This window comes from Gopherus flavomarginatus, chromosome 23 (genome assembly GCF_025201925.1).
Source record: "Gopherus flavomarginatus isolate rGopFla2 chromosome 23, rGopFla2.mat.asm, whole genome shotgun sequence".
Taxonomy (NCBI): domain Eukaryota; kingdom Metazoa; phylum Chordata; order Testudines; family Testudinidae; genus Gopherus; species Gopherus flavomarginatus.
The window spans coordinates 16,908,051-16,920,387 of NC_066639.1; the positions used below are offsets into that span (position 1 = coordinate 16,908,051).

Sequence of the window (12,337 nt, forward strand, 5' to 3'; positions counted from 1 at the left end):
CTGCTCTAACCCACCAGCCCCCACTCCCCTCCCAGAGCAGGGGAGAGAACCCAGGAGTCCTGGCTCCTCTCCCCTCCCAGAGCCGGGGAGAGAACCCAGGAGTCCTGGCTCCCAGCCCCCACTCCCCTCCCAGAGCCGGGAAGAGAACCCAGGAGTCCTGGCTCCCAGCCCCCCTGCTCTAACCCACCAGCCCCCACTCTCCTCCCAGAGCCGGGGAGAGAACCCAGGAGTCCTGGCTCCCAGCCCCCACTCCCCTCTGGGACTGTGGAGAGAATCTGTCTCCCCCCACCATGCCCCTCCCACCCTGAGCTGTGCAAAAGGCCCTCCCCCCCAAGGCCCTGACACCCCGAGTCCCATAGCCCTGGAGCCTTGGCACATAATCACTGCCCCGGGGTAGGGGCTGCAGGCCTGAAGGGGAGCTGGGGGGTCACCCCACACCACAAGAAGGGGGTCCAAGCCCAGATCCCGACCGGGGGGCCCTGTTTTGTGCACAGTTTAAAATACCAAGAAAGCTTGGGGGGGTAGAGTCCCCTGGGGAGTCCAACCAGCTGCCCCATCCTGGGGGTCAGACAAGGATGCTGCCCTCCTGGCCCTCAGGCGGCCACCCCTGCGGGGCACCCTGGGGCCCATCCTGTTCCTCCTCAGAGCCTTCCTCGCCAGAGGGCGGGCCCTGCACCTCAGCCATGCTGCCGAAGGAGGGGGGGCCGGTGGCAGAGGAGGGGCCCAGCAGTGGGGTTCGCTCTGAGTGGTGCTGCTCTTCCTCCTCCTCCTCCTCCTCGCCCCGCGGGGGCCCCTCGCCCTCCGAGTCCGAGTCCTCGGCCGTCCGCAGCACCCGCTGCTTACACACAGGGCAGGTCTTCTTGGTCCGCGTCAGCCAGGGGTCCACGCACCGGCAGTGATAGGCTGGGGGAGGGGGAGAGCAGTTGGAACCCAGACGTCCGGGCGGCTCCCTGCCCCCCACAACCACCAGACCCACTCCCCTCCAGGAGTCCTGGCTCCCAGCCCCCCCCAGCTCTAACCACTAGCTCCCACTCCCCTCCCAAAGCCAGGCAGAGAACCCAGGAGTCCTGGCTCTCAGCCCCCCCTAGCTCTAACCACTAGCTCCCACTCCCCTCCCAAAGCCAGGCAGAGAACCCAGGAGTCCTGGCTCTCAGCCCCCGCTGCTCTCACCCACCAGCCCCCACTCCCCTCCCAGAGCTGAGGAGAGAACCCAGGAGTCCTGGCTCCCAGCCCCCCCAGCTCTAACCAAGCTCCCACTCCCCTCCCAGAGCCAGGGAGAGAACCCAGGAGTCCTGGCTCTCAGCCCCCCCAGCTCTAACCACTAGCTCCCACTCCCCTCCCAAAGCCAGGCAGAGAACCCAGGAGTCCTGGCTCTCAGCCCCCGCTGCTCTCACCCACCAGCCCCCACTCCCCTCCCAGAGCCGAGGAGAGAACCCAGGAGTCCTGGCTCCCAGCCCCCGCTGCTCTCACCCACCAGCCCCCACTCCCCTCCCAGAGCCAGGGAGAGAACCCAGGAGTCCTGGCTCCCAGCCCCCGCTGCTCTCACCCACCAGCCCCCACTCCCCTCCCAGAGCCGAGGAGAGAACCCAGGAGTCCTCACCATGGGCACAGGGCAGGATCCGCAGCCGGTCGCCCTCCTCATACTCATCCAGACAGATGGCGCAGACGTCATACTCGTCCCCTGGCAGAGAGACGGGAAGGGGGCATTAGCCTAGACAGGTGGGGGAAACTGAGGTACACAGAAGGGGTGGGACCAGGGCAAGCCCATACAGTGAGCAGAACATCCCAGCACCCTGCCTGCTCCAACCCACCAGACCCCACTCCCCTCCCAGAGCCGGGGAGAGAACCCAGGAGTCCTGGCTCCCAGCCCCCCCTGCTCTGACCCACCAGCCCCCACTCCCCTCCCAGAGCCGGGGAGAGAACCCAGGAGTCCTGGCTCCCAGCCCCCCCTGCTGTGACCCACCAGACCCCACTCCCCTCCCAGAGCCGGGGAGAGAACCCAGGAGTCCTGGCTCCCAGCCCCCCCTGCTCTGACCCATCAGTCCCCACTCCCCTCCCAGATCAGGGAGAGAACCCAGGAGTCCTGGGGCCAGGCCTAGCAGTGTACATAGGAACAATGATATACACGGGGCAACATCTCCCTAGGGTCATGTGTTCACATGAAGGTGTCTTAGGCCAAAATTCTCCTTTCCAGCCACATCCCCGCCCTAGAGGTGGCTGCATCTCAGCACCGGGAAACAGGTCCGTGTGTAACTGGCCACCACAGCCTAGAGGTGGCTGAATTTCAGCACCGGGAGAGGGGTCCCCATGTAACAGGCCGCCCTGCCCCAGCGCTGGGTGATGGGTCCCTGGGTAACCGGCCACCCCACCCCAGAGGTGGGCACATCTCCGCACCAGGCGAGGGGTCCCCATGTAACCGGCTGCCCCACCCCAGAGGTGGGCGCATCTCAGCACCAGGCGAAGGGTCCCCCTGTAACCGGCCACCCCACCTCAGAGGTGGGCGCATCTGAGCACTAGGCGAGGGGTCCCCGTGTAACCGGCCGCCCCACCCCAGAGGTGGCTGCATCTCAGTGCCGGGCGAGGGGTCCCCATGGAACCGGCCGCCCCACCTCAGAGGTGGCTGCATCTCAGTGCCGGGCGAGGGGTCCCCCTGTAACCGGCCGCCCCACCCCAGAGGTGGCTGCATTTGAGGACACAGGGCCAGGGCTGGGACTCAAGGCCCGGTTCAGCTCTTGCCTGCTCAGCTCCAGGGCTCGAGCGTCTCAGCGACGAAAACAGGAAGCTCCGGCCCCCCCCCCCAGCGCTGGCCCGGGAGGGGAAGCGGTCAGAGGGGGCTGCGGAGGGAACCCAGCCGCTCCGGCTCAAAGCCTTATAAGGTAACTGCGAGCGCTCCCCTGCCGCTTCCTCCCCAGGCGCTTACTCAACCCGAGAGCGCCCGCTCAGCGGCCCCGCCGGCAGGGAAACGGCTGCAAGCGCTGCCTGGCAGCAGGGCGGGGGAGCCGGACGCCTGGGTTCCACTGGCAGCTCGAGGGGGAGGGGGAGCCCGAGGGCTAGAACCTGGGAGCCTGGACTCCTGGGTTCTCTGCCCGGCTCCGGGAGGGGAGTGGGGGCTGGTGGGTTAGAGCAGGGGGGGCTGGGAGCCAGGACTCCTGGGTTCTCTCCCCGGCTCTGGGAGGGGAGTGGGGGGCTGGTGGCTAGAAGGGTGGGGGGGAGAGGGCTGAGAGGCCACTGGTATTTTCTGCATCCCTTCCCCCTTCAAATGGCAGAAATAAACCCCAGAAGTCCTGGCTCCCAGCCCCCCTGCTCTGACCCACCAGCCCCACTCCCCTCCCAGAGCCGGGGAGAGAACCCAGGAGTCCTGGCTCCCAGCCCCCCGTGCTCTAACCCACAAGCCCCCACTCCCCTCCCAGAGCCGGGGAGAGAACCCAGGAGTCCTGGCTCCGAGCCCCCCCTGCTCTGACCCACCAGCCCCCACTCCCCTCCAAGAGCCGGGGAGAGAACCCAGGAGTCCTGGCTCCCAGCCCCCCCTGCTCTGACCCACCAGCCCCCACTCCCCTCCCAGAGCCGGGGAGAGAGCCCAGGAGTCCTGGCTCCAGCCCCCCCTCCTCTAACCCACCAGCCCCCACTCCCCTCCCAGAGCCGGGGAGAGAACCCAGGAGTCCTGGCTCCAGCCCCCCCTCCCCTCCCAGAGCCGGGGAGAGAACCCAGGAGTCCTGGCTCCCAGCCCCCTCTGCTCTAACCCACCAGCCCCCACTCCCCTCCCAGAGCCGGGGAGAGAACCCAGGAGTCCTGGCTCCCACCCTGTAAGCCTGCGGTGAGCATGCAAGGAGCCAGCCTGCTTCTAACAGGGGAAAGGGGGTGACTCGGGTGGCCCCCAAAACAGGCAGTGGATGAGTGGGGCTGCAAAGGCGCTGGGATCCGAGGCGGGGGGGGCAGCGCTCAGAGCCGGTCTCACACCCTCAGGCACAGCCGCTCGCTCCCCGGCCGGACACCCCCGCTTGGGGTTTGGCGACACGGGGCAGGTGGAGGTGTCTGGGAAGCTGCCGCGTCGGGGTGCAACCGATCGCACCCCCACACCCGAGACTTTCCTGCATCTCGTGTTGGGGCTCAGCCAGGCACCCCACATCTGAGGAGGAACTCACAGCCCCCCCTTCCCCTCCCCTGCACCCCGAAGGGGGCACGTGAGATCCCTCCCAGCTGGAGGGATTGTTCCTTTGATCTGCCCCCGCCCATGGTGTGGGGGGATGGGACCTGCCCCCCCGGGATCCAAAAGGGGCTGTGGAAGGACGGACGGACACATGTGGGGCAGGGGGCCCCTCTGCTGGCAAGAGGCTGCACTGCAGGCTGGATGGGTGAGGGGCAGCTCTGGGCTGGATGGGGGGCCTCCCAGCATGCAGTGCTCTGCCTCCATCATGCCCACTGCATGCTGAGAAGGGCCCCGCCCTGCCACCCCAGAGGCTGTCCTGGGGTGAGGGGTGCCCCCCTGCTCCCATGAGACCCCCCCGCCACGCTGCACCTGCAGGCAACTCTGGGGACCAGTATCACGTTGGGGTGCAGGGGGCCCTGCCCGCCAGGGAGAGCGCCCCCCGCCCCCTAGCGCCACCCTGGGACACTGGGGGAGCCCTGACTCCCAGAGGGGGGGCTGCCTGGGGGCTGTGGCCCGTGGCAGCGCCCCACGGTGGCCAGTTACCTTTCTTGTACTTGTGAACTGGGATTTTCTTCAGCTGCTCCTTGGAGAGCCGGTTACGCCGCAGCCTCTTCCGGTGCTGCACACAGCGAATGATCTGCCAGCACAGACCGGGGGGGGGCTTACAGGGGGGCGCCAAGACTTCCCAGCCCGCCTGCTCCAACCACCAGCCCCCACTCCCCTCCCAGAGCGGGGAGAGAACCCAGGAGTCCTGGCTCCCAGCCCCCCTGCTCTAACCCACCAGCCCCCACTCCCCTCCCAGAGCCGGGGAGAGAACCCAGGAGTCCTGGCTCCCAGCCCCCCTGCTCTGACCCACCAGCCCCTATTCCCCCCTCAGAGTTCGGGGGAGAACCCAGGAGTCCTGGCTCCCAGCCCCCCCTGCTCTAACCACCAGCCCCCCCACTCCCCTCCCAGAGCCAGGGAGAGAACCCAGGAGTCCTGGCTCCCAGCCCCCCTGCTCTGACCCACCAGCCCCTACTCCCCCCTCAGAGTTCGGGGGAGAACCCAGGAGTCCTGGCTCCCAGCCCCCCTGCTCTGACCCACCAGCCCCTACTCCCCCCTCAGAGTTCGGGGGAGAACCCAGGAGTCCTGGCTCCCAGCCCCCCTGCTCTGACCCACCAGCCCCTACTCCCCCCTCAGAGTTCGGGGGAGAACCCAGGAGTCCTGGCTGCCAGCCCGTGCCCCGCACAGTGCGATGGGGCGTCACTCACCAGGATGGTGCACATCACGGCGATGATGATGCCGACCACGCCGGTGAAGGGGATGAGGTAATACCCCAGTGGGAACATGTACTCGGGGATCAGGATAATGTGGGCGCTGGGGGACCGGAGACAGTGGGGTCAGTCAGGGCGGAGATGCTGGCCGCTAGCCCCCACTGCACCTCCAGAGCAGAACCCAGGCGTCCTAGCTCCCAGCCCCCCCTGCTCTAACCCACCAGCCCCCACTCCCCTCCCAGAGCCAGGGAGAGAACCCAGGAGTCCTGGCTCCCAGCACCCACTGCTCTAACTCACCAGCCTCACTCCCCTCCCAGAGCCGGAGAGAGAACCCAGGAGTCCTGGCTCCCAGCCCCCCTGCTCTAACCCACCAGCCCCCACTATCCTCCGAGAGCCGGGGAGAGAACCCAGGAGTCCTGGCTCCCAGCCCCCCCTGCTCTGACCCACCAGCCCCCACTCCCCTCCCAGAGCTGGGGGGAGAACCCAGGAGTCCTGGCTCCCAGCCCCCCTGCTCTGACCCACCAGCCCCCACTCCCCTCCCAGAGCCGGGCGGAGAACCCAGGAGTCCTGGCTCCCAGCCCCCCTGCTCTGACCCACCAGACCCCAGTCCCTTCCCTACTGACGGAGCACCCAGGGAGAGCAAGGCAGGTGGGTGACACACCAAATGTGCCCCGAGAGAGTGTGCCTGGGCCCCGTTGGGGTTCCTCTGAGCTTGGGGGATGGAGGGGGCCAGGAGGAAGATGGGGGGCCCCATAGCTTAAGGCATTTCCCTGCAGGGGGGCCGGCCCGCGCAGTGCCCCCCCCCACCAGAGAGCAGGTGCCTACCCCTTCTCATAGCTGAAGAGGGAGCGCAGGTAGTCAGAGGCCGTCTCCCCCACGAAGACCGACGGGATGGCGATCTGCTCCCGGATCCTCTCTGTGGGGCAGAGAGACGGCAGAGGGGCTCAGCCCGCCCCACACCCGGGGGACGTTTGCCCTTCGGACAGGGGGTTCAGCCCAGCCCAAGGCTCTCCCTGGGGGAGACGGGCGACATGGGGAGCACAGGCTGGGGTGGGGGGGAGGCAGACTGGGGGGATCCTGGCTGTGGGGGAGACAATTAGGGGCAGAAGTGGGCGTGTCTCACTCCTGTCCCATTGCTGTGAGGAGCTGCCACAATCCAGCCTGCAAATGGGGGTCGGGAGCCCCAGAGTAATCCCCACCCATGGCAGAACTTGGGGGCAGAGCCTAGGGAAAGCCCCTCCCCTCCCCTTCCCCACTCACCATCATTCCAGGCCATTTTGAGCAGTTCGTCGGAGCCCGTGTTATGGACAATGGCGGCGTCGAACCCGGCCTGCTGGGCGTGCCACACCTACAGCGGGGGAGAGGGACGGGTCGGAGCCAGGGAGAGAACCCAGGAGTCCTGGCTCCCAGCCCCACCTGCTCTAACCACCAGCCCCCACTCTCCTCCCAGAGCTGGGAAGAGAACCCAGGAGTCCTGGCTCCCAGCCCCCACTGCTCTAACCACCAGCTCCCACTCCCCTCCCAGAGCCGGGGAGAGAACCCAGGAGTCCTGGCTCCCAGCCCCCCTGCTCTAACCACCAGCCCCCACTCTCCTCCCAGAGCTGGGGAGAGAACCCAGGAGTCCTGGCTCCCAGCCCCCCCTGCTCTAACCCACCAGCCCCACTCCCCTCCCAGCAGCGGGGAGAGAACCCAGGATTCCTGGCTCCCAGCCCCCCTGCTCTAACCACCAGCCCCCACTCCCAGCGCCGGGGAGAGAACCCAGGAGTCCTGGCTTCCAGCCCCCCCTGCTCTAACTACCAGCCCCCACTCCCCTCCCAGCGCCAGGGAGAGAACCCAGGAGTCCTGGCTCCCAGCCCCCCCTGCTCTGACCCACCAGCCCCCACTGCCCTCCCATCCCTGCCCCCGAAGCCCCCCCACCTTGATGTCGAAGTTGCATTCGTATCTGCGGATGAGGGCGATGAACTGTGTGACGTTGCTGGAGTCCGGGGGGCCCTCGATGGGCTGACAGGCGTTGCTCGGCTTGGCCTCCACCAGGTAGCCCTGGAGCAAAGCAGGACACCAGAGTCAATACACCACAGGCCTGCAGCCGGGAGAGAACCCAGGAGTCCTGGCTCTAGCCCCCCTGCTCTAACCCACCAGCCCCCACTCCCCTCCCAGAGCCGGGGAGAGAACCCAGGAGTCCTGGCTCCCAGCCCCCCTGCTCTAACCCACCAGCCCCCACTCCCCTCCCAGAGCCGGGGAGAGAACCCAGGAGTCCTGGCTCCCAGCCCCTCTGCTCTGACCCACCAGCCCCCACTCCCCTCTCAGAGCCAGGGAGAGAACCCAGGAGTCCTGGCTCCCAGCCCCCCCTGCTCTAACCCACCAGCCCCCACTTCCCTCCCAGAGCCAGGGAGAGAACCCAGGAGTCCAGGCTCCCAGCCGCCCCCGCTCTAACCCACCAGCCCCCTGGATCTTGGCGCCCAAGCGCCAGCTACGCACCACGAGTCCCTCCCTGGGCAGCAGGGCCCCGAAGAGGGCGGGCAGGTCCGAGAAGTCCATGCTGGAGTTGTGATCCGTCACCTGCGGGGTTGGGGGGAGAAGGCTCAGGCTGGCATGAGGGAGGCTCCGGTTCCCCCTCACCCCATCTGACCGCTCCCTGGGTCCCTGCCCCCATAAGTGCCCCCCTTGTCCCCAGGGCCTGGCACCAGGCCACTCACCGCGTGGATGTAGGCGTCCGCCGGGGGGAGCAGCAGGCAGGCCCGGAGCAGGAGGGCGGCGACGGGGCTGGGGAAGGCGCACTCGGGCCACATCCTGGCGGCCAGCGGAGCCCTGGAAGGGGGAGAGGGGGGAGCCCAGCGTGTGAGACCAGTGTGCACCCCCCTGTCAGAGACCGACACTGCCCCGAAGAACTTCCACAGCACGAGGCAGGAGGGGAAACCGAGGCACAGTCAGTGCCAGAGCTGGGAGCAAACCCTGTCCTTCCAAAGCACCAGAGGGTCTGGCTGGCTGGCACCCAGCCCGGCCCCGTTGGAGTCCTGGAGCTGCCCCCCCGCGTCCTGTCCCCGGAGGGCGGCCGCCGGCCTGTTCGCACGGAGAGACGCCCCGGGGCTCGCAGCCGGGACAAAGGGCCCATTGACCGCCCACGAGGCCACGCTGCGGCAGGCGGACGTGAGATGGGCACCGGCAGTGAACCCCTGACAATAGCGCCGAGGTAAGGGGGGGCCCAGATCCTGGCTGGGGTCCATGGGCCGTCTCCCCGTGGGGTCAACGGGGCCAGATCTCAGCTGGGGTCCATGGAGCCAGATCCCGGCTGGGGTCCATCGGCCGTCGCTCCTCCTCTAACCCACTAGATCCCACTCCCTTCTGGGACAGAACCCAGGAGTCCTGGCTCCCAGCCCCCCTGCTCTAACCCACCAGCCCCCACTCCCCTCTCAGAGCCGGGGAGAGAACCCAGGAGTCCTGGCTCCCAGCCCCCCCTGCTGTGACCCACCAGCCCCCACTCCCCTCCCAGTGCTGGGGAGAGAACCCAGGAGTCCTGGCTCCCAGCCCCCCTGCTCTGACCCACCAGCCCCTACTCCCTTCCCAGAGCCGGGGAGAGAACCCAGGAGTCCTGGCTCCCAGCCCCCTTGCTCTAACCCACCAGCCCCCACTCCCCTCCCAGAGCCGGGGAGAGAACCCAGGAGTCCTGGCTCCCAGCCCCCCTGCTCTGACCCACCAGCCCCCACTCCCCTCCCAGAGCCAGGGAGAGAACCCAGGAGTCCTGGCTCCCAGCCCCCGCTGCTCTAACCCACCAGCCCCCACTCCCCTCCCAGAGCCGGGGAGAGAACCCAGGAGTCCTGGCTCCCAGCCCCCCTGCTCTGACCCACCAGCCCCCACTCCCCTCCCAGAGCCGGGGAGAGAACCCAGGAGTCCTGGCTCCCAGTCCCTCTTGATGAGATGGCACAAAGCGGGGGCCCCGATCTCGCCTGGGACGTGGGGTCAGCGCAGGGCCCTGGGCGGGGCTGGAGGGAGGTGCGGGAGCCCTGCCCGAACAGGCCCGGGCGTGGACCCCAGGCCGACGCTCCCAGTTCCGTGGCCCAGGCCGGGAGGCGCTTGGCTCAGGCTGCCAGAGGGCGCAGCGGCCTGGGTGCCAGGAGGTCCCCGTGCCAGCGGCACAGAACCACGGGGCGAAGTTCAGGGGCGGGAGCGAAGAGCTGGCACCAGGCTGGCTGGGAAGTGGGCAGGTCCAGTTCTAAGATTGGGGTCCCCCATGGGGCCAGGCACAGCAGAAACACGGGGCTGTCCCCGCTCTGAAAGCCTATGGTCAAACTCAGCGAGACGGACTGCGGGTGGGGAAGGGAAACTGAGGCACAGAGGTGCCGGGCCTGGCCTAGCAGGTCAGTGGCCAAGCTGGGACCCGCCCGTGCCCGCTAGCCCATACTGCCAGCCCGAGGGCTGAAGGGGTCACACAAAGTGAGCCCCATTTTCCTTACGCTAGGGCAGGGGTGTGAGGGGAGCTGTGGGGTGAGGGGAGCTCCTTGGGCTGCTGTCTCAGCACCGTTCACTTTGGGGGGACTGAGGGGATGTGTACACGGACTTGGGAGCGCCACTAGCTCAGCAACCCGGCGCTGAGATGCGCCCACCTCTGGGGTGGGGGGGCCGGTTACCCGGAGATCCCTCGCCCAGCGCTGATATGCAGCCACCTCTGGGGAGGGGCGGCCGGTTACCTGGAGATCCCTCGCCCAGCGCTGATATGCAGCCACCTCTGGGGCAGGGCGCCCAGTTACCCAGGGACCCCTCACCCGGCGCTGAGATGCGCCCACCTCTGGGGTGGGGGGGCCGGTTACCCGGAGATCCCTCGCCCGGCACTGAGATGCAGCCACCTCTGGGGTGGGGGGGCCGGTTACCCGGAGATCCCTCGCCCGGCGCTGAGATGCGCCCACCTCTGGGGTGGGGGGGCCGGTTACCCGGAGATCCCTCGCCCAGCGCTGATATGCAGCCACCTCTGGGGTGGGGGGGGCCGGTTACCCGGGGACCCCTCGTCCGGCGCTGAGATGCGCCCACCTCTGGGGTGGGGTGGCTGGTTACCCGGGGACCCCTCGTCCGGCGCTGAGATGCGCCCACCTCTGGGGTGGGGTGGCCGGTTACCCGGGGACCCCTCGTCCGGCGCTGAGATGCGCCCACCTCTGGGGTGGGGGGCTGGTTACACGGGAACTCCTCGCCCGGTGCTGAAGTGCACACTTGGCATTACCCCCCTGTCCTGGCTGGGCTGGGTATGGTCCCCTCTGTCTGAGCCCCCATTCCCTACAGAACACTCTCCCCAAATGGGGGATCCCTTCTCTCAGCCCCCTCCCCAGCAGCACCCCACTCCCCTCTCAGCACCCCCTCCCCGCTCTCAGCCCCCTCCCCAGCTGCACCCCTTCCCCTCTCAGCACCCCCTCCCCGCTCTCAGCCCCCTCCCCAGCTGCACCCCTTCCCCTCTCAGCACCCCCTCCCTGCTCTCAGCCCCCCCTCCCCAGCTGCACCCCTTCCCCTCTCAGCACCCCCTCCCTGCTCTCAGCCCCCTCCCCAGCTGCACCCCTTCCCCTCTCAGCACCCCCTCCCCGCTCTCAGCCCCCCTCCCCAGCTGCACCCCGCTCCCCTCTCAGCACCCCCTCCCCGCTCTCAGCCCCCTCCCCAGCAGCACCCCCTCCCCTCTCAGCACCCCCTCCCCGCTCTCAGCCCCCTCCCCAGCAGCACCCCCTCCCCTCTCAGCACCCCCTCCCCGCTCTCAGCCCCCTCCCCAGCAGCACCCCGCTGCCCTTTCAGCACCCCCTCCCCGCTCTCAGCCCCCTCCCCAGCTGCACCCCTTCCCCTCTCAGCAGCCCCTCCCCTCTCAGCTCCCCCCCAGCAGCCCCTCCCCTCTCAGCACCCACCTCCCCTCTCAACCCCCCTCCCCAGCCGCACCCCTTTCCCTCTCAGCCCCCTCGCCTCTCACCAGCCCCTCCCCAGCAGCACCCCTCCCCTCTCAGCAGCCCCTCCCCTCTCAGCTCCCCCCTCTCCAGCAGCCCCTCCCCTCTCAACCCCTCCTCTCCAGCAGCCCCTCCCCTCTCAGCACCCACCTCCCCAGCAGCCCCCCATCCACTCTCACCACCCCCTCCCCAGCAGCCCCTCCCCTCTCAGCCCCCCCCAGCAGCCGCCCCTCCCCTCAGCCACCTCCCCAGCAGCCCCTCCCCAGCAGCAGCCCCTCCCCTCTCAGCTCCCCCCTCCCCAACCGCACCCCCTCTCCTCCCAGCTCCCCCCTCCGCAGCAGCCCCCCCTCTCAGCTCCCTCCTCCCCTCTCAGCTCCCCCCTCCCCAGCAGCCCCTCCCCTCTCACCACCCCCCCCTCAGCAGCAGCCCCTCCCCTCCCCAGCCGCCAGGGTAGAGGAGGGCGCCCCCCGCTGACCTGCTCGGGGCTGGCTCGGGAACGGGGTCCCCCGCGGGCTGCAGGAAGGGGGGGTGGGGGGGTCTCCCCTCTGGCTCCTCCTGTTTACAACCCTCCTCCCGGGAGCGGCCCGCTCTCGCGAGAGGAGGAGGAGCAACACTGCCTCCCCCGCCCCCCGCGTAGCCCGGATTCCTGGGTTCTCTGCTCTGCTCTGCGCTGCGCTGCGCTGGGAGGGGAGTGGGGTCTAGTGGTTAGAGCGGGGGGGGCTGGGAGCCAGGACTCCTGGGTTCTCTCCCTGGCGCTGGGAGGGGAGTGGGGGCTGGTGGGTCAGAGCAGGGGGGCTGGGAGCCAGGACTCCTGGGTTCTCTCCCCGGCTCTGGGAGGGGAGTGGGGGCTGGTGGGTTAGAGCAGGGGCGCTGAGAGCCAGGACTCCTGGGTTCTCTCCCCGGCTCTGGGAGGGGAGTGGGGGCTGGTGGTTAGAGCAGGGGGGCTGGGAGCCAGGACTCCTGGGTTCTCTCCCCGGCTCTGGGAGGGGAGTGGGGGCTGGTGGGTTAGAGCAGGGGGGGCTGGGAGC

The 12,337-nt window shown here is 68.9% G+C and overlaps 1 protein-coding gene and 1 long non-coding RNA gene across 2 annotated transcripts in view; one reads left to right on the plus strand and one right to left on the minus strand.

Annotated features, from left to right (window-relative positions):
* The window catches only part of LOC127039637 (uncharacterized), a 53,144-nt gene that overhangs the window by 15,245 nt on the left and 25,562 nt on the right, over positions 1 to 12,337 (plus strand). The window lies entirely within an intron of this gene.
* On the minus strand, positions 286 to 8,208 carry RNF167 (ring finger protein 167). The gene is made up of 9 exons (XM_050933318.1): positions 8,097 to 8,208; positions 7,879 to 7,959; positions 7,318 to 7,440; positions 6,661 to 6,748; positions 6,226 to 6,316; positions 5,398 to 5,503; positions 4,691 to 4,784; positions 1,601 to 1,681; positions 286 to 903 (listed from the first exon to the last, which is right to left on the minus strand). The coding sequence occupies exons 1-9, from the start codon at positions 8,187 to 8,189 to the stop codon at positions 566 to 568; spliced, it is 1,095 nt and encodes a 364-aa protein (XP_050789275.1). The 5' UTR covers positions 8,190 to 8,208; the 3' UTR covers positions 286 to 565.

What these genes read in the sequence shown, in the direction of transcription:
- RNF167 (XM_050933318.1), bottom strand. Translation starts at nt 8,189, where the DNA reads ATGTGGCCCGAGTGCGCCTTCCCCAGCCCCGTCGCCGCCCTCCTGCTC. An exon ending in AATGCAACTTCGACATCAAG is followed by an intron (nt 6,749 to 7,317) that starts GTGGGGGGGCTT and finishes CCCCCGCTGTAG; the next exon opens with GTGTGGCACGCCCAGCAGGC. An exon ending in CTCTTCAGCTATGAGAAGGG is followed by an intron (nt 5,504 to 6,225) that starts GTAGGCACCTGC and finishes CCGGTCCCCCAG; the next exon opens with CGCCCACATTATCCTGATCC.